The sequence below is a fragment of the Neomonachus schauinslandi genome, chromosome 13 (assembly GCF_002201575.2).
Source record: "Neomonachus schauinslandi chromosome 13, ASM220157v2, whole genome shotgun sequence".
Classification (NCBI taxonomy): Eukaryota; Metazoa; Chordata; class Mammalia; order Carnivora; family Phocidae; genus Neomonachus; species Neomonachus schauinslandi.
Window position 1 is genome coordinate 74,415,391 of NC_058415.1, and position 26,957 is coordinate 74,442,347.

General features: G+C 52.1%; 1 protein-coding gene across 3 annotated transcripts in view; it reads right to left on the reverse strand.

The window, feature by feature from the left end:
- Window positions 1-26,957, reverse strand: part of WHRN (whirlin) — an 88,236-nt gene that overhangs the window by 12,247 nt on the left and 49,032 nt on the right. For 2 of the 3 annotated variants that reach the window (XM_021691437.1, XM_021691436.1), the window contains exons 4-7: window positions 7,782-7,984; window positions 6,780-6,816; window positions 5,361-5,573; window positions 4,390-4,599 (exon numbers count right to left, since the gene is read on the reverse strand). In XM_021691437.1, coding sequence (XP_021547112.1) covers window positions 4,390-4,599; window positions 5,361-5,573; window positions 6,780-6,816; window positions 7,782-7,984 — 663 coding nt within the window. Of the gene's footprint in view, window positions 1-4,389; window positions 4,600-5,360; window positions 5,574-6,779; window positions 6,833-7,773; window positions 7,985-26,957 lie in introns of all 3 variants that reach the window. The other variant, XM_021691435.1, reaches the window with a different exon arrangement.

The following is a 26,957-nucleotide window of genomic DNA, read 5'->3' on the forward strand; positions in this document are numbered from 1 at the left end:
AGAATAGGCTCCCAAGTACTCCACGCCTGCAAGTCCACTCCCGAGCTCTTCACTGAATTTTCACGACAACCCACAGATGACTGGTCTTCTCGGCTAGTGTACAGATGTGGAAACTGAGGCTCCAAAAGCTTCAGTCACCTGCCCAAGGTGACAGGGCTAGCACTTGGGGAGACCAGCCCCGGTCTGCGGGACTCCCCAGCCTGTGCACTCAAGCCCCTCTGCCCCCGGCTGGCTTGTACCACATGAAGAACTCAAGAAATGGCAGGCAGGCCGTGCTTCTGCTAAGCTCTCCCAGCTGACATCCGTATGGGGAGGGAATGACATTGTTTGGAGGCAGGAAAAATTCCCAGGGCTGGCTCTCATTAGACAAATGGAAAAGAAACACAATTTGTCAATGGCGGAAGGCTGCATCTGATCTCCTCTGATCGATTCTGTCTGGTTTAAGGGAAAAGGGCTGCAGAATGAGCCACGTTTAACCTGTGATTGCTAACTGCACAGCGTGGCCCGCAGAATTTGGGCTGAATGGAAACTGGCTCCATTTGGGGCCACCGTCTGGGGCATCTGGATCACGTGAGCCAGCTGCCTGCCGCTCTGCCGGTCCAAACGCCAGAGCAAGGGACATCTTCCTGCCATGTGGGAGGTAGATGGTTAGAAGGCTGGGATGTTAGAAGATAATCCTGAGTAGCCAGGGCGGGCGGATTCATTTCAGTTTCTGCTCCACATTTCCTGGGCCCCAAGTCACTTCCAGAGCCTGGGCAGGCACTGGGCATACAGATGGGAGAAAGACGTTGTCCCTGCCTGGTCCCCGGTCCCTCCTGTTTACCAGGGAAGACAAACCCAGGAAGAGGTGAGAGCCAGGTGACAGGCGTTTGAACAGAGACAGGAAAGCAGGTGAGCTCCATGAGGGACAGGATTTGGGTCACAAGAAAGAAATGCTTTGGATTATTGTCCATCCAGATTTGGGGGTCCAGCATCATTGCAGTGAAAGCTCACGGACACGTGCTGGGGTCGCAGACCAGTGCCTGGCACTTGGTGGTGAGCAGATGAATACCGAATCCTGACTCCACCACTCACTAGTTGAGTGACCTGGACCAAGTCGCTTCTCTCTCTGACTTTGGTTTTCTTCTCTGTGCAGTGGGGATCGTGGCGGTACCTGCCACTCCTAGCTACTGGGAAGGTCAAAGAAGACACAACTGGAAAGCATTATCACAATGCCACGAAGACCTCTCGACAAATGCCAACAATGATGATTATTAGGAAAGGCCCCAGTTGCTCCTATGGGCCAGGCTCTGGGCCAGACACTAGGGACTGGAGAGTCATTGGTGACTCTAGACACAATCGCTGCTGTGGTCAGGGGAGTAGCCAGCCCGGCTGGTACACGTTATTAGAATATAATGAGACAAGAGTCAGGACAATGGGACACCCAGGGGGCTAGAGGAGCATAGGGAAGTCAGAGAATCAGGGAAGCCTTCTGGGAAGAGGTGGCATGTGAGCGTAGGGCTGATGCACACGTAGGAGACAGCCAGGCCATATGAAGTGGGAAAGAGAACACTCCAGACAGAGTTTATAGCATGTGAAAAGACAAGAGGTCTCTCAACAGCTCCACAGTGCAGAAATTATCATCCTCATCTGTCAGATCCTAAAACTGAGCTGAGAGAGGTAAAATCCCTTTCTGAGGTCACACAGCAAGGAAGTGGTAGGGCTGGCGGTTAAGCGGAGAGAATTCTCACCCCAGAGCCTGAGGAAACCTGATGGACTGGCCAACAGGAGAGACAGTGAGCACCAAGAAGCATCCCAGTTCCCACCAGGGCTGGGCGCAGACATAAGGGGGTGGCAGGAAGGCCACGGCCCCCTACCTCCACCCTGGCTAAGGGACTCCCACGGCCCCGCCCGGCAGGAAGGACGGTACCTCCATCAGGTCTATAAGCCACAGCAGCCGCTCCTGGGGAGGAAGGGTGGGCAAAAGGCAAAAAGAAAAATACATCGAATAAATATTAGGGATGGGGTGGGCGTAGCAGCCACCCCTCTGCCAAACATGCACGCATGCACACACACAGAGAAAGGCAAAGTGAACACGATTCTCTAAGATCCCTTTTCTGTTTCCTCTAGACGCTTGGGGCGAGCATAAAGGAGGGATGAAGTAAAGGTCCTGTTGCCACAACCAGCCGTCCTTCATGATGACTGCCTCCTTGAAGGAAAGCCTGGGACTTGCCAGCAGGCGAGGCTGGGATCGTCACTCCCATTTGGCAGATGGAAAAATGGAGGCCCGGGGAAGAGAAGTGACTTGTCCAAGGTCACACCTGCTAATGGAAGGCAGAGCCTGAAGGAGGACCTTGTTCAAAAGACTGGATCAGAGAAAACCTGCATTACAGAGAGGCCCAAGCCTTGTGCCGACAGCGAAGCTCTGAGTCTGAGGGATGGAGCCCCAGGCTGTGCGTGTGAGGGTGCCAGAGGCAGGAAAAGAGTGAAGGAGGGTAGCAAAGCCTCAACTTAGTGCTTTCCAGAAGCCTCCAAGTGTCTGCAAGGCCCCGGCTGCAAATCCTCAAGGTGGTTTTCTCCAGCCAGGTTCGGGGAAGTCAGTGAGAGCAGAGGCTTCACCTGCCCTCGGGGTCTGGACGGCATTTCTGGGATGCTGGCACCAATAGGCAGGTTACTCCTCATTTAATTCTCCCAACAAGCTGGGCATAGCAGCACCGCTGCCCAAGTGCAGGTGGGGAAACTGAGGCACTGGCCAGTGAAGCATAGGGCCGAGACTGGTGGGGGCCAGCACTTCTCAGGTTTGGGGGAGACCCCTGGGCTGGGCAAGGTCACGGCAGGCCAGTGCTGGGCTGGACATAATCATTACCCTGACTGCCATCAGAGCCTCGGGCAAAGACTTTGGGCCATTCTACTCACGGGGAAACTGAGGCCCAGAGAAGCCAGGGGTTAAACATAAAGGTCCTGCCTCCCAGGCTAAAACACACCCCATCCCCCCTACCGGATCTCTCATCCCCGATTCTAAAGGGACCTGCAGTCCCCCAGGTCTCAGAGCAGTGGCTCACGGCTCCTGCAGCCCCACATGGGCATTACCAAGGCCAATCTCAGTGGAGCCGGACCCAGAGAGAACTGGCCCCTCGGGCCAGGTCCCTGCAACCCAAGTCAGCTCACCACCTGCGTGCCACATCAGAGCACATGCACAGAGCCAAACACGCAGGCCCAGGTGGGCAACGCTCTCTTCCCTGCCCCAGAAGGGACCTGCTCGTCCCAAAGCGTGACATTACCTCTACCACAGCCAGAGCCCTAGAGGACTGCCTGGCCGCTGCCCGACCCCCCCGACTCCCGCCCCAAGGCGGGGACAAGGACTCCTGGGGAGGAAGGTGACTCAGAATGGTAGGGGTGGAAGGCAGAGGCATAGAAGTGCCCCAGAAACTCAGATCCCCAGAGCTAAGAAGAAACCAAAGCAGACGGCAAAGGAAAGGGCACTGCCCCAGGGCTGTCTCCTGCTGGTCGCGACTCATCTGTGCCCACTAACCACCGGCCTGCAACCGTGGACGTCGCCACAGCCCCGGAGCTCTGCTCCTCCAGCAGGACAACTGACTGCATCTGTCCCAAGTCTACTGAGATTCCACGTGTAAGATCGCCCAATTCAGCGTCTGGGAGCAGCAGGGCTTGACAAATGCGGCTTTCCCCCGCCCTTTCCACAGGAGAGTGGTGATGAGTGATCTAAAGACAGGAGAGGAGAGCGTGAGCCACGCCAGCTCTCCTGACCTCCAGCCCCGGCTCTTCCTGCCACACGGACGGGGTAACAGGTTCCCATACCAAGCAGCAAGGCATTTCCTTTGCTCCTTCCTTGCAAAGGTCCCCTGGGGTTAATGTGCCTCTGAGCATCTGAGGGGCAAAACCCAGGATGGACCGCATGGGGAGGCTGGGGAGGCTGGGAGAAAGTCCAGGTGGGCTCCAAAGACAAGAGGGTGTGTCTCGGCTAAGAGCCCATCACGATGACCCCCATGAAGGCAGGGCCATGGCTTCTGGTGGGATCCTGCCACGGATTGTTATTACGTTTTCTATTTGTCTCATTACCTGTATTTTTCACCTTTCTCCCTGAGCCTGCCCACACCCCCCCACACCCCCCCTCCACCCTCCATCCCCCTGGCAGACTGCGAGCCCAAGAGGCAGGGCCACATCTGTCTTGGTCACTACCTGTCTCCTAGTGCCTTGCTGGGCACGCATCAGGCCTGCAACGCCGATGAGGTTTTTCCAAGGGAAGAACTGGAAGCTCAGAAAGGCGAGGGACAGAGCTGGTAAGGGGTGGGGCTGAGGTTCACACCTAGATGCGTCTCACTGCAAAGCCACGATCTTGACACCCCACCCCCTGGCCATCAAGCCAGGGATGGGGCAGGGGCAGCTCACCCTGGCCGAGCTTACGGTGGTGGAGGTGCCATGGCTGCCTGTCGATGAGCCCATGTCGCTGTAGGAGAGCATGGAGTAGGTGTCCCCAGCCCTGGGGCCCGGGGGCTGCCGTGCCTTCATGGACTCGATCTCCCGCCTCAGCACCAGGTGGTCGAAGCGGTCCAGGTCTTGGGGGAAGATGGTGCCTCTCACCTCAGACAGGAGCGAGAACTGGGGATGGGGACAAACAGGGCACTCAGGGGGGACCCATCCCCTGCTACTCCAAATGACCTGCATGCAAACTTGACCGCTGGCCTCTCCCTCCTTAAGCCCCTGTGGCTCCCCACTGTCCTAGGAGAAGTCCAAGCACCACGGCGTGAACGCTGGGCCAGCCTCATCTGACACCAGCTTCCCTCTCACCTCACTGGCATCTTAGCAAGCACGCACAACACGCCAGGAAGCCCACGGCTGTCCCTCCCACCTGGAATGCCCTTCCCTACTTCTCTCCAAATCGCGTCTCGTCTGTTAAACCTCCCCACATGCAACCACTCCTCTGGGGGTTTAATCACGTCTTCCTTTATGCAGCTTCTGGACCCCAGACCTCCTCTAGAGCAGGGTTCTCAAAGCTGGCAGCACCTGAGGGCTTGGGGCAGGCTCCCATCCACAGATGTCTGTGGAGTTAACCAGCCTGGGGCAGGGCCCGGGCATCGCTTTTGAAGAACAATCCAGATGATTCTAAATGCATGCTCAGCATCAACAGCTACTTCGTTAGGGCCCGCAGCACAGGGGACTTTAACCGACTATTTCCCCAGCAGTCTGTGGGCTGCCTTCCCTGGGACAAGGGGCGCCACCTCGGTCACTAGTCTCTCCCCAGGGCCATTCCACCTGATTTCTTTGCCGGTTCTCAGGAAAGGAGTGGGGGACAGAGGGAGGCAGGGAGGAGGCAGAGCCCTCGGGAGCCTCTGCCTTGCCGGATGAGGGGCTCCGGTCACCTTGCCGTGGGTGTTGAGCAGCTCAAACAGGGCCATGGCCAGGGCCTCCACAGAGATGCTGCCGCCGCGGTATTCCTCCAGGTAGTAGGCCATGGTGGCGCACTCCTGCTCCGTCAGCAGGTGGCGCGCCTTCTCCTCCAGCAGCAGGCGTGTCTGGTTCCCCAGGCTGCTCAGCGTCACCTGGGAGCCCGCGGGCCCCTTGTAGAACCCCAGCTGAAAGACAGGAAGACAGGGGGCCAGGAATTCTGAACAGCTCTGGGGCCACGTGGCCGGGCCACGCCAGTGACCGCAGTGGAGGGGCGGGGGGGGGGGGTCCTCTGTGGCCTCGGCCTGCACGGTGCACCTGCAGGAGAGGTTACGGGTCCCTTCTCAGACTGTGCGGCCTCGTGCAGTTGCAAAGGGCTCCATGCCCTACACAGCACTGGTCCATGTCATCTCAGCTCTAATTGTTCAGAGTTGAACGGTTTTATTATGGTTTCCAATTTATTCTCCGGGTTTCAGGATCTCCCTCGGTAAATCGGGGATAACGGTAACTTTACTTCCGAGATAGAGCGCAGATGTGCCTACAGCCCCTTCCCCTCCCTGCCACTGCCTCTGGCATCATCCGGAGCTGTGGCTAAGATGCCATCGGTGTCCCCTCTTATCCCCTCTGCCTCCCCCATCACCTACGCAGAGCTGCTGAAATGATCTTGTAAAAACAGACATCCCCTCGTCTTGCTCCCCTGCTTAAGCCCTTCCATGGTATCCCACTATTTTCAGTTAGAAGCCAAACCTCTTCGGCGGCCGACAAAGCCCCGTGTGATCCAGTGACCGGGCTTGTTGTCACTCTGTTCCCACCTCCTGTTCGCTCACCACACCCCCTCGTGCTCTCCTTGCCACCGCGGGGCTCTGGCACGGGCTGCGCCCTCCGACTAGACCATCCCGTCCTGCCCCTGCACCAGACTCCGATGTGGCTACTTCTATTTAACATTCAGTGCACAGCCCAAGCATCGTGTCACCAACTCAGAGAGCCTTCGCCCTCCCCTCTGCCTCTCACCCCGCCTAAATCACATGTCCCATCTGTTCCTCTCTCTCATGCTACCCAGCACCTGGCCCGATGGCACTGAACATCTTCTGTGATTAGATATATGGGCAGGGTTTTTTTCTGTGTGTCTCCTTCACTTGGTATAATCTCCGTGAGGGCAGGGATCTGATTGGTCTGTTCAGCGCCATCTTCCCTGGGCCCTGGGGTGTCGCCCAGAACCTGGTGGTGCTCACAGACATGTGCGGAATGGAGGATGGACGGACAGTCAGCAGACTGCCCAAATGAAATGAGAGCATGCATGTGGATGGCTGCACACCCTGCCAGGCCTGGAGCACCCCACCCCCCAAGGGATGCATGAAGAAGCCAAAGATAGCCATGGATGGGGAGCGCCCTACCTTGTTTGTCCCTTCCGTGGGAAGATCCCCAGGAAACCTATGGAGAAAGACAACTGTGTTCAGCTGCCTGACTGAGCAGTTCGGATAGGCACGAGCAAGGAAGAGGCTGATTTGGAGTGGGAGGAGAGAGCCCTGGCCTCCACCCGCTGGGGCTGCTCAAGGGGACGTGAGGCTGCTTAAGGGGACGTGACCCCCTGGACAGCCGAGCAGCTCTGGCCTCCCAATCGACCCTGTGGGCAGCGCTTCTCAACCCGAGCAAGGTGGACTCCTGACTCATTTCCAACCCTACAGGACCAGGCAGGTAACACAAGGACAGGAGACAACCCATGGCCTCAGGGTCAGGCCAACCCTAGGGAGGGGGGAAGACAGGGGCAAACTGGAGACCCAGAGAGGCAACTCCCAGGTGCAGCTCAGTTCCAGCCTAATCTCATGAAAAAACATGCGCTCAAGCCACCAGAACTCCTTATTTTAAAGAAGCAGCCAGAAATCGAGTTGTTTTTTTTTTTTTTCATGGGAAACCTGATGCTTTTTAAAAAGTTGGTAGCTAACTAATTTATGATACTGCGCTGGCGAAAAGGAAGGGAGGCAGGAGAGGAGGAGGAAAGGAAGGGAGAGAGATGCTGTGGGTGGATCTGGCCTGGGAGGCCACAGCCAGGCTGAGACTCCTGTTGGAAATCCAAAGGCGACACGTGACACTATCAGCAACTATAGTCACTTTATTACTTCCAAGACCCTTTTCCTCAGGTAACTCACAGGGTCCTCATTCCCAGAGTTGGATGGAGGCAGGGGTGATGATCCCCACTTTTCAGACAAAGCAACTAAGGGCCCAAGATTAAGTTAAGTGATTTGCCCGAGATGATGCAGTTCGGCTTTCCACGGGAAACAGGCCAGGAGAGGAGAAGGGATGTGCCCAAGGTCATGCCCGCAACTGCAAAGGACCCTGGGATGGGGACCCCAGACTCTCAGGATTGTTACAGATCAGAGTGAGGAGTGCAATCAGACCCTGCCGAGTTCGTGCTGGTGTCCCCAATCCGGGAACTGGCAATCCACTTGGTCTCGTCCACAGTGGTGCGGGCGTGGGGCAGCCTCCCGACGTCCTTCACCGTCAGGATGAGGTGCTGCGAAGACTTGAGCAGCTTGACCGCCTCGTCGTGCAGGATGTTGAGAAAGCTCCGCCCATTCACCTCCAGAATCTGGTCCCCAACCTGCCGAGACCACCAAATGACACAGTCACCTGGGCTGCTTGCAGGACACCGACTCATGCCCGGGGCTTCAGAGCCCTGATCCCAGCCTGCTCAGGAGGTCACTGAGGCTCAGAGAGGTTATGTGGATGCCTGAGGGTCACACAGCAAGTCAATGGTAGAGCCAACCTTCCAATCCTAAACCTGAGCTCATGCTCCTGTTACTAAAAAGGGCCACCTCCCCTCAACCTAGCAGTGGTTTAGAGAGGTGTGTCTACAATAAGATTCCCCAAGGGTCCCCTTATCTAGGCTACAACAGCGATCCCAGAGGCCTGGTTAGGGGTGGCAGAGGGGGGAGGACGAGGTGAGAGACGTGAAGGCATGCTTCCATTATTTCCCTTTTACCCTTCTACAGGGTTGAAATTTTTACCTCAAGCATGCACGTATTTCCTTAAAATACAAATAACATATTAATTTACTCAAGAAAGAAGCAATAAGTGAGAAAACTAGCCTCCCATTAAAGCAATAACATATCGCCTGGTTTCTTGCAACAAGTAGGCAGTTTTGTTATGTAAAAACACTTTTTTTTTTTTTAGTGAAAGGATTAAAAAATAAAAGGAAAAAAGTAGCCTTTCCATAAAAATAAACCTGTGACAGAATCCAAGAGGCTAGAAGGACGATGCCTCAGAGTGAGATGGGGCCTCTGACAGACTCCCATTGCAGTTCCACTCGGAGGGTCCACTGCTGCTCTTCCTTGCTCTTCCTGGAGGGGGCGCTAAGCCCGCGGTGGGGAAGGGGCTGCCCAGGGCTGTTTCCCACCACGGCCTTGCAGGGCACCCTCAAAATGCCAATCGTCCCTGCCTCCTTTTCCTTCTCCCCAGCTTCCCAGCCTGCTGATGGCTCAGGATCAAGCCCCAGGGGGTTTTCCCAGCATTTTTCAAAGCAGAACTTGGAAAAGGTGAGCCACGGAGGAATTTGGAAGAAAGAGAAGATAAAAGAAGATGTGTTGATGAGATGGAGAATCAGAACCCTGGTCCCCACTTTCTCGTCTTTCCTTTAAGGCCTCGCCTGCAGGTGGGGGAGTTTCCAGGACAGAAAGCAGATGCAGACTCAGACTTTGCCTCTCCCCTCTGCACCAGCTTGGATGTGCTCTGAGAAGTCCTGCGGCATCTTTGCCTCCATGAGCCCATATAACATGTACTGCACACCTAGCAGGTGCCTCGCTCTGTGCCAGGATGCCATGCTGGGCGAGACAGCCCCGCTCCGCTCTCATGCCGCCTGTACTCGAGAGTGGGCTCCAATTTGCGCTGTAATTGGGTTTTCCCACACTGTGTCTCCAGGGCCTGGCACACAGTGGGAATTCAACAAAAATCCCTCACATGAATGAAAAGTTAGACACCTGTTCCTTGCACCAGGACCATCTCCACTGCAGCCCACTGGGGACCAGAACATGACACCAGCCTGGGGCCCCAAATTTCAAGCTGCCTTTTACCGGACGCTGTGTGCCAAGTACCTTGTTCATTCCTTTACACATATTTTTTCCTTATTTGATATCCTCAACATCCCACAAAGGAAGTATCCTTGCTCTCCACTCCACCAGAGAGAAAAGAGAGGTTCAGAGAGGTTAATAGTTGGCGGTCACAGAGCCAGTGAAGAGGACAGCCAGGAGACAGACCCAGGTCAGCATGGCCCCAAGGCCCTCCTGCTTTCTCCTACTGAGCTGTCGTCAGGAGCTCTGCCTGGGGACACATGGCATTGCTTCAAACCCAGCATGTTCAAAGCCATCATCCTGCCATCGCTCCCTAGCCCTGCCCGCAGCACCCACATCTGAAAACTCGCCCCATCATCAACTCCATCTTTATTCCCCGGGTAACACTTCAACAGGTCTCACCCAATCTTCTCCTCCCTCCACCCCCAGTGGCCCCCCAACCTGGGTCTCCTCCTCCTCACACGGAGGTTCCTGAGAGAGCATCTCCTCCTTGCATTAACTTCTAAACCGGCCTCAGACCTGGCACCTGATTAACTTTCCCTCAACTTCTTGTTTACATGACATCCTTTCCTGCTTCAAAACCTCAATGACACGCCCCCCCCCCAACAATCCAGGAGGTTAAGGGTTTCAAAGACATCAGACCTGGGTTCAAATCCTGACTCTGCTACTTCTGTGCCATGTGAGCTCAAGTGAACCCCCCAAAAGCTTTTGTGCCTCAGTTTCCTCAGGTGTAAAAATAGGGTGCTGGCCCAGGATTGTCCTCCTCCAAATGTCTCCAGTCATCAGCATCTGTTTCCCAGTGCTACCAGCAATACCTACAATTCTGTCTCCTTCCGCCTCTTTGAGCCCCCTTGTTGAGAACCCAGGCTCCTGGGAACTTCGGTGGCCCCAGCTGGTCTCCTTGGGAAGAGCCTGAGACGAGCCCCAACCCCCTGGTTCTGGGCCTGGCACACAGCCAGGGCTCCATAAGTGCTTATGCATTAAGGTATGGATTTTGCCACTTCTCATCTTGCCTCAGCAGCCCCGTCTTGGCCTCTCTCCGGGTTGGCTCTCCCCGGTGTGGAGCAGCAGGACCATGACACAGGAGAACTTCCGTGGGCACGTGGGCCTCCCTGAGGGTGGAGGGTACCTCCTGCCGGGCCCCCTTGCACCCATGTCATGATACGGCCTCCACCCCTGCCCTCTGCCCGGCACAAGCCCGCTCCGCCACCCCCACCCCGCGGCCCCCATAGCTCCGGGTTGTAGCCCAGCCTGCACTCCCCGTCTGCTCAAGGGCTCCGCTTCCTTAAGTATCTCTCTCAAGAGCTCTGGCTTTTGTTAAGCTAAGGGAATCAATTTTAATCTACCCCACACACTTTATTTCCATCTCAGCAGTTTAATTAAAGGAACTAGCATCTGAGAGACCTGATCTGCCAGGGCATCGTTTTGGGCGTGAGCCTCTCCTCCAGGTCCTGGGGGCTGGGGAGGCGGGGGGAAGCCAGGGGATGGACAACTCAATTCCACCAGCAGCCACCTGGCCCTCTGGAGAGGCTTGGCGGGGAACATCTCAAATACCACATGGCACGTGGGTACCCTAAAATAAGTATCCGTTGTTTATCTGGAACTTAAAAAGGACATCCTGTATTTTGATTGGCTAAATCTGACAACCCTGGGGTGCGGTGTCAGTAACCATGGGGGGCAATGGGGTTTTTTTTGGGGGGGGGGCACTGATTTAGCACAGTGGTTTCCAAACTCCAGTTCCTCTCCCTGGTCCGGAGCCGGGCACCTGTCATTTACGCAATCGCGTGAGTTACCCGCGCGCCACTTACGCCAGCCCCGTGCTCAGCAGTAACGGCCCTGAAGTCCCAAGGCTGCTGTGCTCCTTATAGTTTCCCTTCATGCCTGCTGCATAAATACATCTCTACTGCATTTGTGGGGGGGCAGCGTGGGGCTCGTGTGCAGCCCACCTGCGGAATGGGCGTGCAATGGGAGTCACGCTTGGGAACCCCCCGAGTGGGGGTACGTGCGCCCATCTTCTCAATCTCCTTCCAATCTTCTTCTGTCTTTCTTCTTCTTCCAGCGTCTGTTTTAAAACCCAGGGTCCAGACACGGCTGGCTTCGGGCCCCCACGCAGCTGCCCACAGCATTGGGCTTGGTCTGAGATGCTCCCGCGTCTCCGAGTCGGGTCCTCTCCCCTGCTCGCCGGAACAGGGGTCTGAACGCTCACCGCCACTGAGAGTCCACAAGCCCCTTCAAACAAGCCCGGTGTCTCCCCGGCTGCTCAGAGCCCCGTGTGGCCCACGGGGTTGTGGAGTCCCGTCCCTACGGTGCAGCAGCAAAGAAGCCCCCCGGTTCCGAAGCCAGGCAACCGTAAAATAGTAGTGGTGTGGCCCTGCACTGCTCTTGAGCACACTCTGGGTCTCAGTGTTCTCTCTGCAAAATGGGCTCGATGCTACCAACAAGGCCCAGAAGGCCACGAGAATCCAACGGGACCACCGGCACATGAGAGGCTTCTGACAGCTTTTCATTCGCTTCCCCTCCAAACGGAGGGGACTGGTTCTGAGATGTCAAACGACTCGCTCAAGGTCACACAGGATGGGAAAAACAGAGCCAGCACTTGAGCCCAGCTGTTTGCACAACCTTCCCGCTGTTGCCACCTTTATCCCGGCATGTGCTGGCTCACAGGAGACATTCAGTAAATGGTGAAGGCAAGGGAGACACCCATCCTCCCCACCTCCCACCTGCCCCCTTCCCCGGGTCTGGGCAATGTGCAGCTGGAGGTGGCAATGTTCACAGGCCTTGATTGGGCTCTTTCCCCCAAGACGAAGAGTTCGATGTGTTTGTTCCTTTCTCTGAAGCTAGCCCTGAGTTAGACGATCCTGGGTAAACAAGGCAACAAGTAGGAAGGCAATGAAGCTATGACCGCCAGGGTCTTCCCAAGTCTCCTACAGATGGGGATACTGAGGCCCAGACCGCATGGGGACGTGTCTAGGGCCACAGAGCAAGGCCACGGCAAAGCCCAGCCTCTGAGGCTAGCTGAGCAAGAAGACAGCCACGCCACCCAGAGCTCACAAGACATGACCCCCTGGAGAAAGGAGAGACAGACGCAGCGTGATCGAGTGTCTGATGTTGCTTAGCTTGCAAACAGGATGCCGGTGGGGAGGACACAGAAGGATAAATGAATAAAGGTGGCTTTATTTTATTTGTCACCATGGGCACCCTATTTATTACCAGCGATGGAGGAGCTGGGGGCGGACCACAGGAACGCCCTTTACTTCAAGGGAGAGGAAAGACTCCTCCATCATCCACAGCCCATCAAGTGACAGACTCAGATGTGGGACACTCTGAGGAGGGCACAAAGACACCTCAACAAGGACAGGACACTGGTTTCCCCTGAACTTGGCCAACCACCAGGAAGCAGGAGTTCCCGCCCTCTGGGTCTGAGGCGGGTACAGGAGCACTGAGGGAAAAGCCCCTTGGAGCAGCCCAAAGTGCTTGGCAGGCTTGGGAGTGACCCACCTCGATGGGTGGTCCCCTCTTCCTCCCTGAGAGACCCAAGGAAAACAAGTTTACTGTTCTAAGCATTTCTTCCTTCAAAACAGGAATAAGGCCACCAAGTGCTATAGAATGACACAGGGCATACTATAAGTGATAGGGCATGAGGCGTGCGGTCAGGAGAACAGACAGAGGAGTCTGCCCCCTGGGTCTAATCCCAGCTGTGTGACCTTGGGTAACTGCCCTACCCTCTCTGTGCCTCAGTTACCTTCCCTGGAAAATGGGGACAGCATCAGTGCCTACCCTCGTGGGTTTCAGGATTGAATGACTTAATAAGCTCTCCTAACCCTAAAACAGCATCTGGCACATGGTAGGTGCTCAATGAACACTTACTGAATGGACACATATAAAGCAGGGAAAACAGTATCTATAGCATCCAGTAAGTGCTCAATAAATGTTAGTTGCCATTTTTGAGAAACCATGTTTACATGGCTGAAGTGACCCCCTCCTCTGAGACTCTCAAAACTATACCCTATCTTTTCACCTGCCTCCTCCCTGGGCCCTGCCTTCAGCTTCCACTGAGTCACATTTTGACCACATCTATGAGGTACATACTGTTACCCCATTTTACAGATGAGGAGACTGAGGCCAGGAAGTGAAGCGACCAGAGCTGGGATTTAGCCCTCTTTCTCTCAGCCTGCAAAGCCCCTGCTCGAGCCAGTCACAGCTCCTTTAAGAAAGACCAGTCTATCCTTCTGTCTTCCATCTCTCAGCCCCAGGCTTCATGTCATGCACACAGTAGATGATCTGTTCCTGCCTGGGGAAGGGAACCGAAAACAAATGAGCCAAAAGAACCCGTGGCAGGATGGCAGGAGCTCTGAGCTCCCTTCCCAGAGTCACTCAGGAGAGAATCCTGCCAACAACTTGATCCGCGCACTGAGCTGGGAGACCATCCCTTCGGGACGTGCACCCCAGTGCCAGCCGCTGGGCAAGGACCCCCCTCCTCCCTGAAAGCACTTTCAGGGCCTTCTTCACCACCTTCCCCAGCCTTTATTGAAATGGCTTTTGTAGCTTCAAACGAGGACCCCCCTGATTGTAGCATTACCACCATGAAAATTCAAATTCTACTAAAGGGTTTTATTGCAATTATGAATCTTAATAGTCTTCCATGTCAGGTATGAAACTTTAATAGGCTTTTGGGGGGTTTTGGGGGTACAAATGAGCAATGCAATTTTAATGAGACAACATTAGTTTTTCCCAACAGTTCAGAAGTCAGTAAACCTTGTCCATATTTAAAAAAAAAAAAAAAAAAAAGGACCAAGAAAAATGGTAAGAAGGTTCCTGAAGCAAGCTGGGGGAACGGGCCGGGCCGGGCCAGGGGTGGGCTCTTCACACCAGCCTCTGGTTAGCGCTCTCACAAGGCAGGACCCCACCACCAGAAATACCACGGACAGCACTGGCAAAGCCGATGTACGCTGACTTCTGGTAGGTCCCCCCGCCTCCTTCTGGTGCCTTCTGCAGACACTAGCTCAGCTGCTGTCAGCACTTGCTTACTCTCTTCAGGACGTGGGCCAGCCCTCAGGGAGGGGCTGCTCTAACAGCCACATCACCAGTGGGAAAACTGAGGCCAGAAAGGAGAAAGGACCTGCACAAGGTCCTACTCTGCATCAAAGTCAGAGCTAGGGTGGAGAAGCCACTCCGGAGTTCTTTCATCCAAGTAAACACATCAGAGCAATTACAAAGGTCAGACCCAGGGGGAGTACCAGGTATCCACCCCCACTGAGTGCCTCTCAGGGCCAGCTACCCCCCACAATTGAGCTCTAGGCTTATGCAGCACCACACAAGGCATGGAATGGAATATCCTATTTTCTAGGTAAGGGTAGTGAGACTTGGGAGAGGTGAAGTCACTTGTCCAAGGACACCCAGCAAGCAAGCTGCACGGTAGGATTTGAACCTAGCCCAGCTGCTATTCTGTGCCCTAGACTTACATTTGTCCACCTAACATTTCCACTGAGATACTTAAAGGCATTTGAAACCAGCGCTGTCCAAAAGAACTTCCTGCAATAATGCAAATATTCTCTATCTGTACTGTCTGATATAGTAGCCACTGTCATTTAAATCTAAATTAACTGAATGTAGAATTTACATAAAATTAAAAATGCATTTCTCTACTCACACTAGCTTCATTTCCATAGGCACCTGAGCGTGGTGGCTGCCATATTGAACAGGACAGCCCTCCACGCTGGTGCTGACCTTCTCCAGGGCTCCCATCCCGGGGCTCAATCCCCAAACTTCCAAACCTACTAGGCCCGTCATCTTCCCCTTCAAAATATTCTCTAATCCATTCACTCCCCTCCATCTCCACTCCTGCGCCCAGGTCCTGGCCGCCGAAGACCCTCGCCTGGACCACTGTCATGGCTGCTAACCCGCCTCCCTGCTCCCACCCTCAGCATCCTCTCCAACACACTCCTCTGATGGGTAATTGGGTATTTTTATGTGTCAGCTTGACTGGGCTAACAGATGCCCACATAGCTGGGAAATCATTCTTTCTGGGTGTGTCTGGAAGTGTGTTCAGGAAAAGATTAGCATCTGAATTGGTTGGCTGAGTAATAATGAAGTTTGCCCTCAGCAATGTGGGCAACAGTGTCCAATCCACTGAGAGCCTGAGGAGGACAAGAAGGCATAGGAAGGCTGAATCCACTCTCTGCTGAAGTGGAGATAGCGATTTTCTCCTGCCCCTGGAAGGCGGAGCTGCTGGTTCTCAGGCCTTAGGACTCAGACCAAGATTTACATCACCAGCCCCTGATTTTTGAGCCTTCAGACTTGGACTTACATAATCGACTCCCCTGGATCAGGCCTTTGGACTTGGACTGAATTACACCACCAGATTTCCTGGGTCTCCAGCTTGCAGATGGCAGATGGTAGGACTTCTCTGTCGCCAGAATCACATGGGTCAACTCTTATAATAAATTACATCTCTACCTACCTACTTACCTACCTACCTCTCTCTCTCTCCTCTTGGTTCTGTTTCTCTAGAGAACCCTAACTAATATACCTCCCTATGTAGCAAAGGGATCATTTAAATTGTATTTTTTTTTCAAGACTGTATTTATTTGAGAGAAAGTGAGATAGAGAGAGAACATGAGCAGAGGGGAGGGGCAGAGGGAGAGGGAGAAGCAGACTCCCAGTGGAGCAGGGAGCCCAATGTGGGACTTGATCCCAGGACCCTGGGATCATGACCTAAGTGGAAGGCAGATGCTTAACCAACTGAGCCACCCAGGCGCCCACAAAGTTATCAATTTAAACTGCAAATCTGATCTTGTCATACCTTCCTTAAAACTCCTCACTGACTTCTAAGATCCTTTACCTAGCCTGAGAGGGGTCTTACCTTGCTAATCCATCTCACACTTCTCTGCCCCAGCATTTTCTGATCCATCTGCACTTCTTATCTCTCAGTTCTATGAACAGAGGGAGCCTCTGGCCACCTCAGGGCCTTTCCATATGCTGTTTCTCTGCCCAAAAGATTTTCCCTCCATTCCCTACCTGGATAACTCCTATTCGACCTTCAGATCTCAGCTCAATTCACACTTCCTCCAAGAAGCCTTCTTTGACCACCCCCTCCAAGGCAGGTATACCTGGTCCCCACCGAGAGAGCCAGGAGGCACGCCCCACAGCTCTTACCATGGCTTGTGGTCATACTGAGCTGAAAGCATTGAGTTCAAGGCCTGTGAGCTGCATCTGCCTTGCATGGCATGGGAGAGGCACCCAATAAATGCCTGACAGCCTCAGGGAACAAATGAGTAAACAGTTCAGTGAACGATGAGCAAACATACACACAAGGAGGCTCGTCCCCTTGCCCTTTCTGGTTTCTGCAGGCAGGCAGGAGACATTTCCCATTTCTGTAAAGGTTGAGTTTGACAAGGCCAGGGCATGTAGGGAGCTGGGTGCTTGCAGCAGGCCCTGTACCCCGCAGCAGGGAAAGAACGTCCATTTTTTTTTCAATCAAATGGAAGGCAAAGAGGTAAAAACACCAATCACAACTTGGTTTCGGCTGGAATTACACTCTGGGAAATGGTGCACACTTATTCAGTCCCTCATTTTGGAAGAGAGAACATGGGGTGAGGACTCGAGATGTCACAGGCCCAAGGCCTCGCAGGACCCAGCCCCATCACCTGCTTTGGGCCATTCCGCAGACCTGCAAGAATCAGAGTTATCAAGTTCAAGCCCACAGCCTTCACACTCATGAGCAGTGACCAGCCAGAAGATGTGCCGGCAGGAGAAGCCCCGTTTATAGTAACAACAGAAGAAAGGAGATACTTAAAAACAAACATAACAAGAAGTGTGAAACACCTAGGTGATGAGAACTTGAAACACTCAAAATGAACTTGACAGAGAGAAAAAAATTCTCCTGTTCCTGGAAATGATTCAGCATCCCTAGGATGTCAGTTCTCGCTCAGTTGAAAGTTGAATATTATCCCAATGAAGACGCCAACAAGCTTTTGTTGGGTAAGCTGATATAAAAGTCCACGTGAAAAAATAAGCCCGCAGGAATCTTCAGTGAGTATAACTACGTGTGAAAAGGCTACGCACTGTACATTCCAACTCTAGAACATTCCAGAAAAGGCAAACTATGGAGACAGAATAAAGATCAGAGTTGCCAGGGGTCCGGAGAAGGAGGGAGGGATGATAAGGGAAGCACGGGGGATTTTCCGGGCAGTGGAACTCTTCTGGTATGAGACTCTGATGGTGGATGAGTAACATCAGACCTTTGTTAAAACCCATAAAATGTGTACAATGCCAAGAGTGCACCCTAAAGTAAACTAGGAATTTAAATAGCAATGCATCAATATTGGTCTCAGCATGGTAATAAGTGTGCCACACCTAAGATGTTAATAATAGGGGGACTGGTTGTGGGAAGGGCTGCGGGGGAAAGACGCATACGGGAGCTCCATACTTTCTGCTCGGTCTTTCTGTTAATCTGAAATTGCTCTAAAGATGAGTCTATTAACTTTTACAGTAAAAAAAAAATCAAAATGCAAAAATGTCTATGAAAACCCTGAGACAGAATGGCTACGAGAAGACGTGCCAGATACTAAAGTCTGCTCTAAGCCTCTATAATTCAGATGGTGGGGCATGGACTCATGAATAGAGAAACAGACTGGCGAACAAACCAGAAATAGTCCCACGGACACATGGGATGGAGTATATGATAAAAGTGACATTGCATACCTCCGTGGCAAAGCTGGGTCTTTTAATACGTAGTACAGGGATAACTATGTCACCATTGGGAAAGAGATAAAACTGAATCTGTATCTCATACCCTACACAAGAATAAATGCCAAACAGATCAGAGCTCTACAGGGAAAAATGTACTTAGGGGTATTAGAGGGGGAAAAAATGGGTACAATCCTCTCTATTTTGGGATTAAGGAAAAGTTTTCTAAAGAGAACTCAGATTTCACAAAAAACAAGGATTGATAAGTAAGCCAAATGATGATTTAAAAAAAGCCCTTTCACACTGAAAAAATGCTTCAAAAGCGAAGTCAAAAAAAAATGACAACCAGGGAGAAAAAAACATCTGTAATAGAGATCATAGATAAAGGGCTAATTAGCCCTAATATATAAAGAATTCTTAAATTTTAGGGGGAAAAAAATCCGAAACTCTGATCGCAAAAGGATAATGAAAGACATGAACAAGTTACAGATAGTAAAAGTGGTCCTTAGTCCTATGTAAAAAAGATGTTTAACATCACTTATAAAGAAAACTGCAAGGCAAAGCTACATCAAGGTACCATCTCTTGGGGGCGCCTGGGTGGCTCAGTCAGTTAAGCATCTGCCTTCAGCTCAGGTCATGATCCCAGGGTCCTGGGATCGAACCCCGCATCGGGCTCCCTGCTCCATGGGGAGCTTACTTTTCCTTCTCCCTCTGCCTGCCGCTCCCCCTGACCTCTCTCTTGGTCAAATAAATAAATAAAATAAAAATCTTTAAAAAAAAAAACAAAACACCATCTCTCCCTTATCGGACTGGGAACAGTTAAAAACCTGACAGCACCTGCCCGGTGAGCTGTGGGGAAGCCTGGGGAGCAACACTTACGGAGTGCAACTGAGCACCAGTCAACAAACTGTCGATGTATTTACCACTTGACCCAGAAATCCCACTTCTAGAAATTTACCCTGAAGGTACACTTCCAAGAGTAAGAAAATACGTATGTGCGTAGTTATTCTTGCAGCGTTGTTTGTCATTGTGAAACACTGAAAACAGCCTAAGTGCGGGTACAGAGGACAGGGGCTGCATGAGGCACTGGTGCAGCCGTGCAGGGGTGGGGCGGGGCGGGGAGGCTACGCAGCCGTGGAAAAGAATGACCGAGATTTCTGGGCACTGACAGGCAGGGATTGCCAGGACAAGCAATTCTGGAAAAACTTAAGTGCAAAAGAATCTCTGTAGCATCCCACCTTTCAGATAAGAAAGGACGTATGTAGGTATCTGCCTATTTTTGCACAAAGACACAAGGACGGAACACAGCCTGGTTGAGTTAGTGACCTCCCAGGAGCAGGTGGGAACAGGTAGGAAGGAAGTGGCGGGGAGAAGTGGTACCCTGAGTATACCTCTTTGGGTATAGCTTTGATGTTTCAGTTACTCAAAAAGTAAAATTAAATCAACAGAGATGGGGGAAACCCTACTGAATGCCAGCAGAAACAAATGAACCCATGTCCAACGGATAACAGAACCCAGCAGCAGAAGAAAAACAGGGGAGCCTGGGTGACTCAGGTGGTTAAGTGTCTGTCTTCAGCTCAGGTCATGATCCCAGGGTCCTGGGATCAAGTCCTGAATCAGGATCCCTGCTCAGTGGGGAGTCTGCTTCTCCCTCTCCCTCCACCCTTCTCCCCTGCTCGTGCTCTCTCTCTCAAATAAATAAAAATCTTAAAAAAAGAAAAAGAAATCACCCAAGTAACACAGTCCTTTGCCTATAAGCCCTCAGTTTAGAGATAAAAGGAACTGCAAACATAGCAAAAACTCCACCTAGGAGGTTTGCTTTGCACAGGGGCACACATGGGGGCAATGCTAAGACCACTTTTTGTGTCTTGTAAGATTGGGCAAATGAGTAAACACTGAACCATCTGGATGGGAACCAAGCAACTCCTAAGGTTCAGCACGATGCTGGGTGTCAGGGATATGGTATGCACCGTATTCGTTTCCTTTACAAATTATAGGTGAAAAAATTACCCCCAAGTTAATGGCTTAAAAGCACACGAATTTATCATCCTACAGTTCTCGTGAAGTCCGACATGGATTTCACTGGGCTAAGATCAAGATGTCAGCAGGGCTGCATTCCTTCCTGGACGCTCAAGGGCACAATCCATTTCCTTGCCTTTTCCAGCTTCTGGAGGCCACCCCCATTCCTTGGCTGGTGTCCCTATTCCTCCATCTCCAGAGCCAGCCTCTTCCAGCCTAGTCCTCCTCTCACGGCCATCTCTCTGGTTCTCTCTTCTGATTTCCTCCCCAACGTTTAAGAACCCTTGTGACTCCATCGGGCCCACCTGGATAATCCAGGCTCCCTCCCCCTTCTAGCTGAAGGTCAGCTGATGAACAATCTTAATTCCCCTTTGTCATATAACCCAACATAGTCACAGGCTCTGGGGATTAGGATGCAGACATCCTTGGGGCCCTTTATTCTGCCTACTACACGGATGGTACTCGAAACAGGGCAGGCACTCAGCCAAAGAGAACTGAACACTAAAGAGGTTCCTAGCATCCCAGCTGGGTGAGAAAGGGTTAACAGGGCTTCTGGCACTTTGCCAGCTGGAGGCACCTTGGGTTCAAACTTGCTAAGAAATATTTGACCAAACGGTGCAAAACCTTTGCAGCTTTACGTCTAGGAATTAACCCCAAGAAAGTCATCGTGGCTACGCAAAACAAAAAAATTACCAAAAATAATAACAGTAATTTAGATTCCCTCCTAAATGTCTAGGAATCCATCAAATACTATACGGCATATCTATACAGTGAGAGCATAAAACCATAAAGAACAGTGTTGTAGAATATTTTCAATTTTTTCCAATGAAACTTTTTAAAAAGTACAAAACCAATGTAAAAAACATAGTGGAAACAAACAGTAAAAAAAAAAAAAAAAAGCGGGGGGGGGAGGTATATAAAAACTGCACAAATTATGCTCCCTAAAGCCCCCTACCCTTAAAACCCCATCTCAGGCCCTCAGACTGAGACTAAAAGGTAATCATCAATGACAGTGTCTTGTGCATTCTCCCAGGACTTCTCTCCATCTATGTAACTGGGGATCGATGAATATGTTTCCCTTCTCCTAAAAAAAACAAAAACGAGATCCTGTAAACACCACTCTGTGCCTACTGTTCTGCAAAGGTCTTCTTGACACGGAAGAATCTTAATGCTCCACCGTCACGGAGGGTGAGAAAAAGCAAATAATCTGATCCCGGTTTTGTGGAACTACTTTTATCTGTGTGAGCAGAACGCTCCGGAAGGGTGTACACCAAAATTGTTGCAGTGGTTTTTCCTTACGTGCGGGATTTTCTACATCTTCTCCAGTGGATGTGCTTTACTTTTGAATCCAGGTGTTAAGCTATTATCTTAACATTGCCATCTCTTGGGGTCTTCAACTGTATTAAAGGAGCAGGGAAGGAATTTGCCAAAATGTTCAAAGGAGCTGCCTGTGAGTCATGAAGTCCAGGCGAGTTTATTATTTTTTTTCCCTAAAACATTGTACACCTTAAACGTACACAATGTTACATGTCAGTTACATCTCAATGAAAAAGTGTTTTCCCTTTTATTTGGGAGATGCTCAAAGAAAATGTCCTACGAAAGGCCAAACTCTAAGGTTTCTGCTAATTCAAGAAATTAAGTTGCCAAAGAATAAAACCTGATTGTGTTAACCAGACCGTATTCAGAGATTAAAAACAAGTCCTTGATATTCTGGAATCATTCTCAGGTTAGATAAGGCAGGCAATTTTCATTTCAAGCTCTTTATTCGCTTTCTGTGCTTTCAAGATTGTATGTGCAGGCCATATTGTTGAGGGAAGAAAGAAAAACAATCCTAAAAAGAAAAGTAAAAAATATGGGGCGGGGGGGGGCATGACATAACATCTCCCTCGGCATCTGGGGGTCTGGGGAAGAATGCGCTGGGCCCTTGGCAAGCCTGCTCTACCACTCTGGAGAAGAATCTTCATTTTACCACCCAGTCCAACCCATGTCTCTTAGTAATTCGGGATAAATCATTCCCATTCCCCCACTGGGAAAAATCCTCTGAGGTTTCTCTCATTTGTTGCTCCTTTAAAAACCTTATTTCTATTGGAAACAACAGCTGACTTCAAGGGAATGGTTAGGTAAATTATAATTCAGCCACGGGATGGAATATTATCATGCAGCTATTACAAATTGTGCTTCTGGGAAGTTCCTAATTGCGTGGGGGAAATGCAAGTGAAAAATATGGGATGCACAATAGTACATGCCGTGTAATATCGATCGTGTAGAAGCATACAGAGAAAGGGATGAAAGAGGCTGCATCAAGGGGCGCCTGGGTGGCTCAGTCGTTAAGCGTCTGCCTTCGGCTCAGGTCATGGTCCCGGGGTCCTGGGATCGAGCCCCACATTGGGCTCCCTGCTCGGCGGGAAGCCTGTTTCTCCCTCTCCCACTCCCCCTGCTTGTGTTCCTGCTCTCGCTGTCTCTCTGTCAAATAAACAAACAAAACTTAAAAAAAAAAAAAAGAGGCTGCATCGAGATGTAAACAGACGGAGACAACCCGAGTGTCCACCGACCAGCGCATGGACAGACAAATGTGCTTTAGCCGCACATCAGAATATTATTCAGCCATAAAAAGGCATTTACTGAGATATGCTACAACATTATGCTAAGTGAGCCAGACACAAAGGCCACGTCGTTATGATTCATTGATATGAAATATCCCAAATAGGCAAATCAGAGTCAGAAATGGGGAATGACTGCTTAATGGGTATAGGATTTTTTTTAAGATTTTATTTATTTACTTGAGAGAGAGAAGAGAGAGCGAGTGAGCACAGAGGGAGAGGGAGAAGCAGACTTCCCGCTGAGCAGAGAGCCTGATGTGGGGCTCGATCCCAGGACCCTGAGATCATCACCTGAGCCGAAGGCAGACACTTAACCGACTGAGCCGCCCAGGAGCCCCAGGATTTTTTTTTTTTTGGTGAGGGGGATGATGGAAACTTCTGGAATTGGACAGTGGTGATTGTTGCACAACCTCGGAATATACTAAAACCCACAGCTTTGTACACTTTAAAAGGGTGGAATTTATGGTATGTGAATTATATTTAAAGAAATAAAAGGTGCTGGGGCGCCTGGGTGGCTCAGTCGCTTAAGCGGCTGCCTTCGGTTCAGGTCATAATCCCAGAATCCTGGGATCGAGCCCCGCATCGGGCTCTCTGCTCAGCAGGAAGCCTGCTTCTCCCTCTCCAGCTCCCCCTGCTTGTGTTCCCTCTCTCGCTGTGTCTCTCTCTGTCAAATAAACAAATAAAATCTTTAAAAAAAAAAAGGGGGGGGGGGCGCCTGGGTGGCTCAGTCATTGGGCGTCTGCCTTCGGCTCAGGTCATGATCCCAGGGTCCTGGAATCGAGCCCCGCATCGGGCTCCCGGCTCAGCGGGAAGCCTGCTTCTCCCTCTCCCACTCCCCCTGCTTGTGTTCCCTCTCTCGCTGTGTCTCTGTCAAATAAATAAATAAAATCTTAAAAGAAATAAAAGGTGCTAGTAAAGGCTGTCTTTAGGAGGTAGGACATCTGGTCCTACTTTCCGCATCTGTTTGTGTGCGTGTCATGTATTAAATCTATTACTCCAGTAGCTGGAGGAAAAAAAAGGAAAACTAAAAAAAAAACCAACAGAGTTCCCCAAAGGATTTGGGGTAATATCTCCAGCACACAGCCCCACCGGGTCTGGGGACACCCAGCCCTCTTGAAAGCTCGGGTCTTCTGTCTCCCTTACAGCAAAGAGCTCCTTGACTTTGGATTTAATACACTCAATCCAAGTGCTTTGTGAACCTCTAGGTTTGTCTAGCCAACTGCTGAGGTCTGCGAAAAGCTGTTGGAAACTTACCCCGTGGCCCCCTCACCCCGCCTCTCCTTTCTGTCAGCTCCTCCTTCCCCCCAGCACACCAGCCCACGTCTCTGTGTCTTGCTCCTTCCAGTCCCTCCATGAAGATCCCTTCCTTCACTTGTCTGCCTGGCCTAATCTCCCGCAGTCAACACCCTGGCCAGACCACACACTCTGCAAGGGCAGAAAGCCTGGGTCTTTGGGTTTCTGCTTGCGTGTCAGGTGCACGCACATGCACTTAGCAAGTCAATGCTGACCTAGTGAATGCCCAGCAGGACCCAGCTAGAGTGGGAGTGTTCTCCCTGCAGCCACAACTGGTCCTTCTCCCTGGACTAACGGTCCCCTCCCCGGCTCCCAGTGCAGGGAGGGTAGCGCGGTGTTACCTGCGAGGACTCTGAGTCAGCCTGCCTGGGTTCAAGTCCTGGCTTCCCCATTTCCTGGCTGTGTGACCTTGGGCAAGTCATTCAACCTCTCTGAGCCTCACATCTGTGAGCAAGGATAAGAATCCTTATCATAAGGCTGCTGTGAGGGTGAAAGGAGCTCATACATGCAAGGTGCCCCGAGCGGAGTATGGCTCGTGTTCTTCTAGTGTGGGGTACTATCAGTCTTCAGAGTACGGTAGTTTGCTATTTACTCTTCCTTCTTCCTCACTAGCCTGTCAGCAATTTGAGAGCAGCACTCTGCATCTCTGCACTCCATGCGTCGGCCGTGGATCCATATAACCTAGGATAGGAGCTTGTGAGGAATGCAGCATCTCAGGCTCCCCCCAAATCTGCTGGGGCAGACTGCAGTTCCCCCCGATGGCCGCAGCAATATCCATATCCCGTGTCCTCTCTCAGAACCTTGCCCCTCCCTATCAGGAGGTTGGCATGGACGGTACCCCCAAAAGACATGCCCAGGCCTTAACCCCTAGTATTTGTGAACATGTCACCTTATCTGGGAAAAGGGTCTCTGCGATGTGATTAAGTTAAGGATCTCAAGATGAGATATTTTTGGATTTGGGGTGGGCCCCAAATCTGATGACTGGGACCCTTAAAAGGGGAAGCAGAGGGACAGCCAGGACACAGAGACCCAGGGCCACCTGCAGGAAGACCACGTGAAGACGGAGGCAGACCCTGGAGGGGTGCAGCCACAAACCAAGGAGGCCAGGACTCCCCCCTCCCCCAGAAGCTGCAAAAGGCAAGGGAGGGTTCTCCCCGGAGCCTCGGGAAGCAGGCGACTCTGCTGACACACCTCGATCTGCAACTTCCGGCCTCCAGAACCGCGAGAGAAAAAGTTTCTGCTGTTTTAAGGCACCAGAGGTCTGTGCTCCTGTATTCGAGCAGCCCTAGGCAACCAATCAGGAAGTGAGAGTGACCGCCCTCCCCCGTGAACTTGCATGGGCTCGTGCCGCCCTGAACAGTCCCTCCACGAAGATCCCTTCCTTCACTTGTCTGCCTGGCCTAATCTCCCGCAGTCAACACCCTGGCCAAACCACACACTCTGCAAGGGCAGAAAGCGGGGCTTGCTGCCTTCTGAGGTTGGGGCGTAAAAAGAGCACAGCTCGGCCTGCCTCTCTCCCAGGACCTGTGCCCCCAGACGCCCCACGTAAGCCACCATGCTCGGAGGAAGCCCGAATTAGCTCTGTGGGAAGACGGCGTGGGGAGGCCCCCGCAGGGAAGGATGGGGACCCCAGCCAGAAGCCAACACCAACCTCCAGACACAAAAGGAAAAGAGCCTCCTAATGGCTCCAGTGCCCCGACTCTGAGCGTTCTGGCTGTGGTCTGCGACATCTTGGGGCACAGGTGAGCCGCCCCGCTGTGCCCTGTCCACCTCCTGGCCCTCAGTGGGGTGAGCTCAGTGGGGTGAGCAGCACTGTGGTCAGTGCACACACCCTCCCGGTTCTGCGTGGTTCTGCAGCCATAATGACCGCAACCCTTGCTGAATCATATTCTGCACTTGACAAAGACCCTGATGATTCGTGCGCATGGTCAAGTGCCCAAAGCACCGCGCAGTATGGTTACTGACCTCTCTGCAAGCCTTTCCCCTGTGCCCTATTCCACAGCAGGGGCTGAGGAGGTGCCCACTGATAATGACTTCCTTAATGAAATGGGGGAGCATGCTGACCTCAGAGTCAGCAAACCATGCACATCCTCCAGGTGCAGGCACTGAACTTGGCACGGCATGTGGGAAGCCAGAAGGGCCACCGATGCCCCTCCCTTGCCAGTCAGCTGCCACTCAGCAACTCCAGGCCCTTCCCTCAGCCACCAGGAAATGAGGGATTAGGAGACCTGCAGCCAGACCCTGTTGGCCATCTCCACCCGGTGGACAGGACAGTTTGGGGTGGGAGGGTGGCTGGGCACTTGAATGAACGCTCTCGCCTTATCCTGCGACCAGGGCAAGCCGCAGCCGGGCTCCTGCCCTGACAGGCCTCCCTGAAGAAACTAAGTGTTTCCCTTTTTGACAGTAGCCTGCCTGGCAGCAATCATTGCCCTAGCAGGGGCCCCTTTAAAGGCCAGGCAACTTCAACGTTTGCAATTCATTAACCACCCCTTCGGAGGCCAGGTCACAAACCCTGCTAAGAGAGCGTCCTAAGGGAGGGTGGAGAATGTGGCACTGGCGGGGGAGGCTAAAACAGCCACCTGGTATGTGCTGGGTTTCCTAGGAAAGCAATCACCTTCCGGCTCCTTGGGAAAGATGTGCATCAGCCCGGGTTCATCAGCTGCCAGAGAGTTTCAGAGGCCAGCAAAGCCTAGTCTCACCCATCAGCAACCACACCTGGAGCGAGTGAAAATCACCCACACAATTAGAGCTACCGTTTTTGGGGTGCTTATCATGTGCCAGGCACTGGGCTTTACACACATTAGCTCACTGCATCCTGACAATACAGTATTAAGGACACAGGTGCTGGTGGTATTATTATTTTTATTTATTTATTTATTTATTTATTTATTTATTTATTTATTTATTT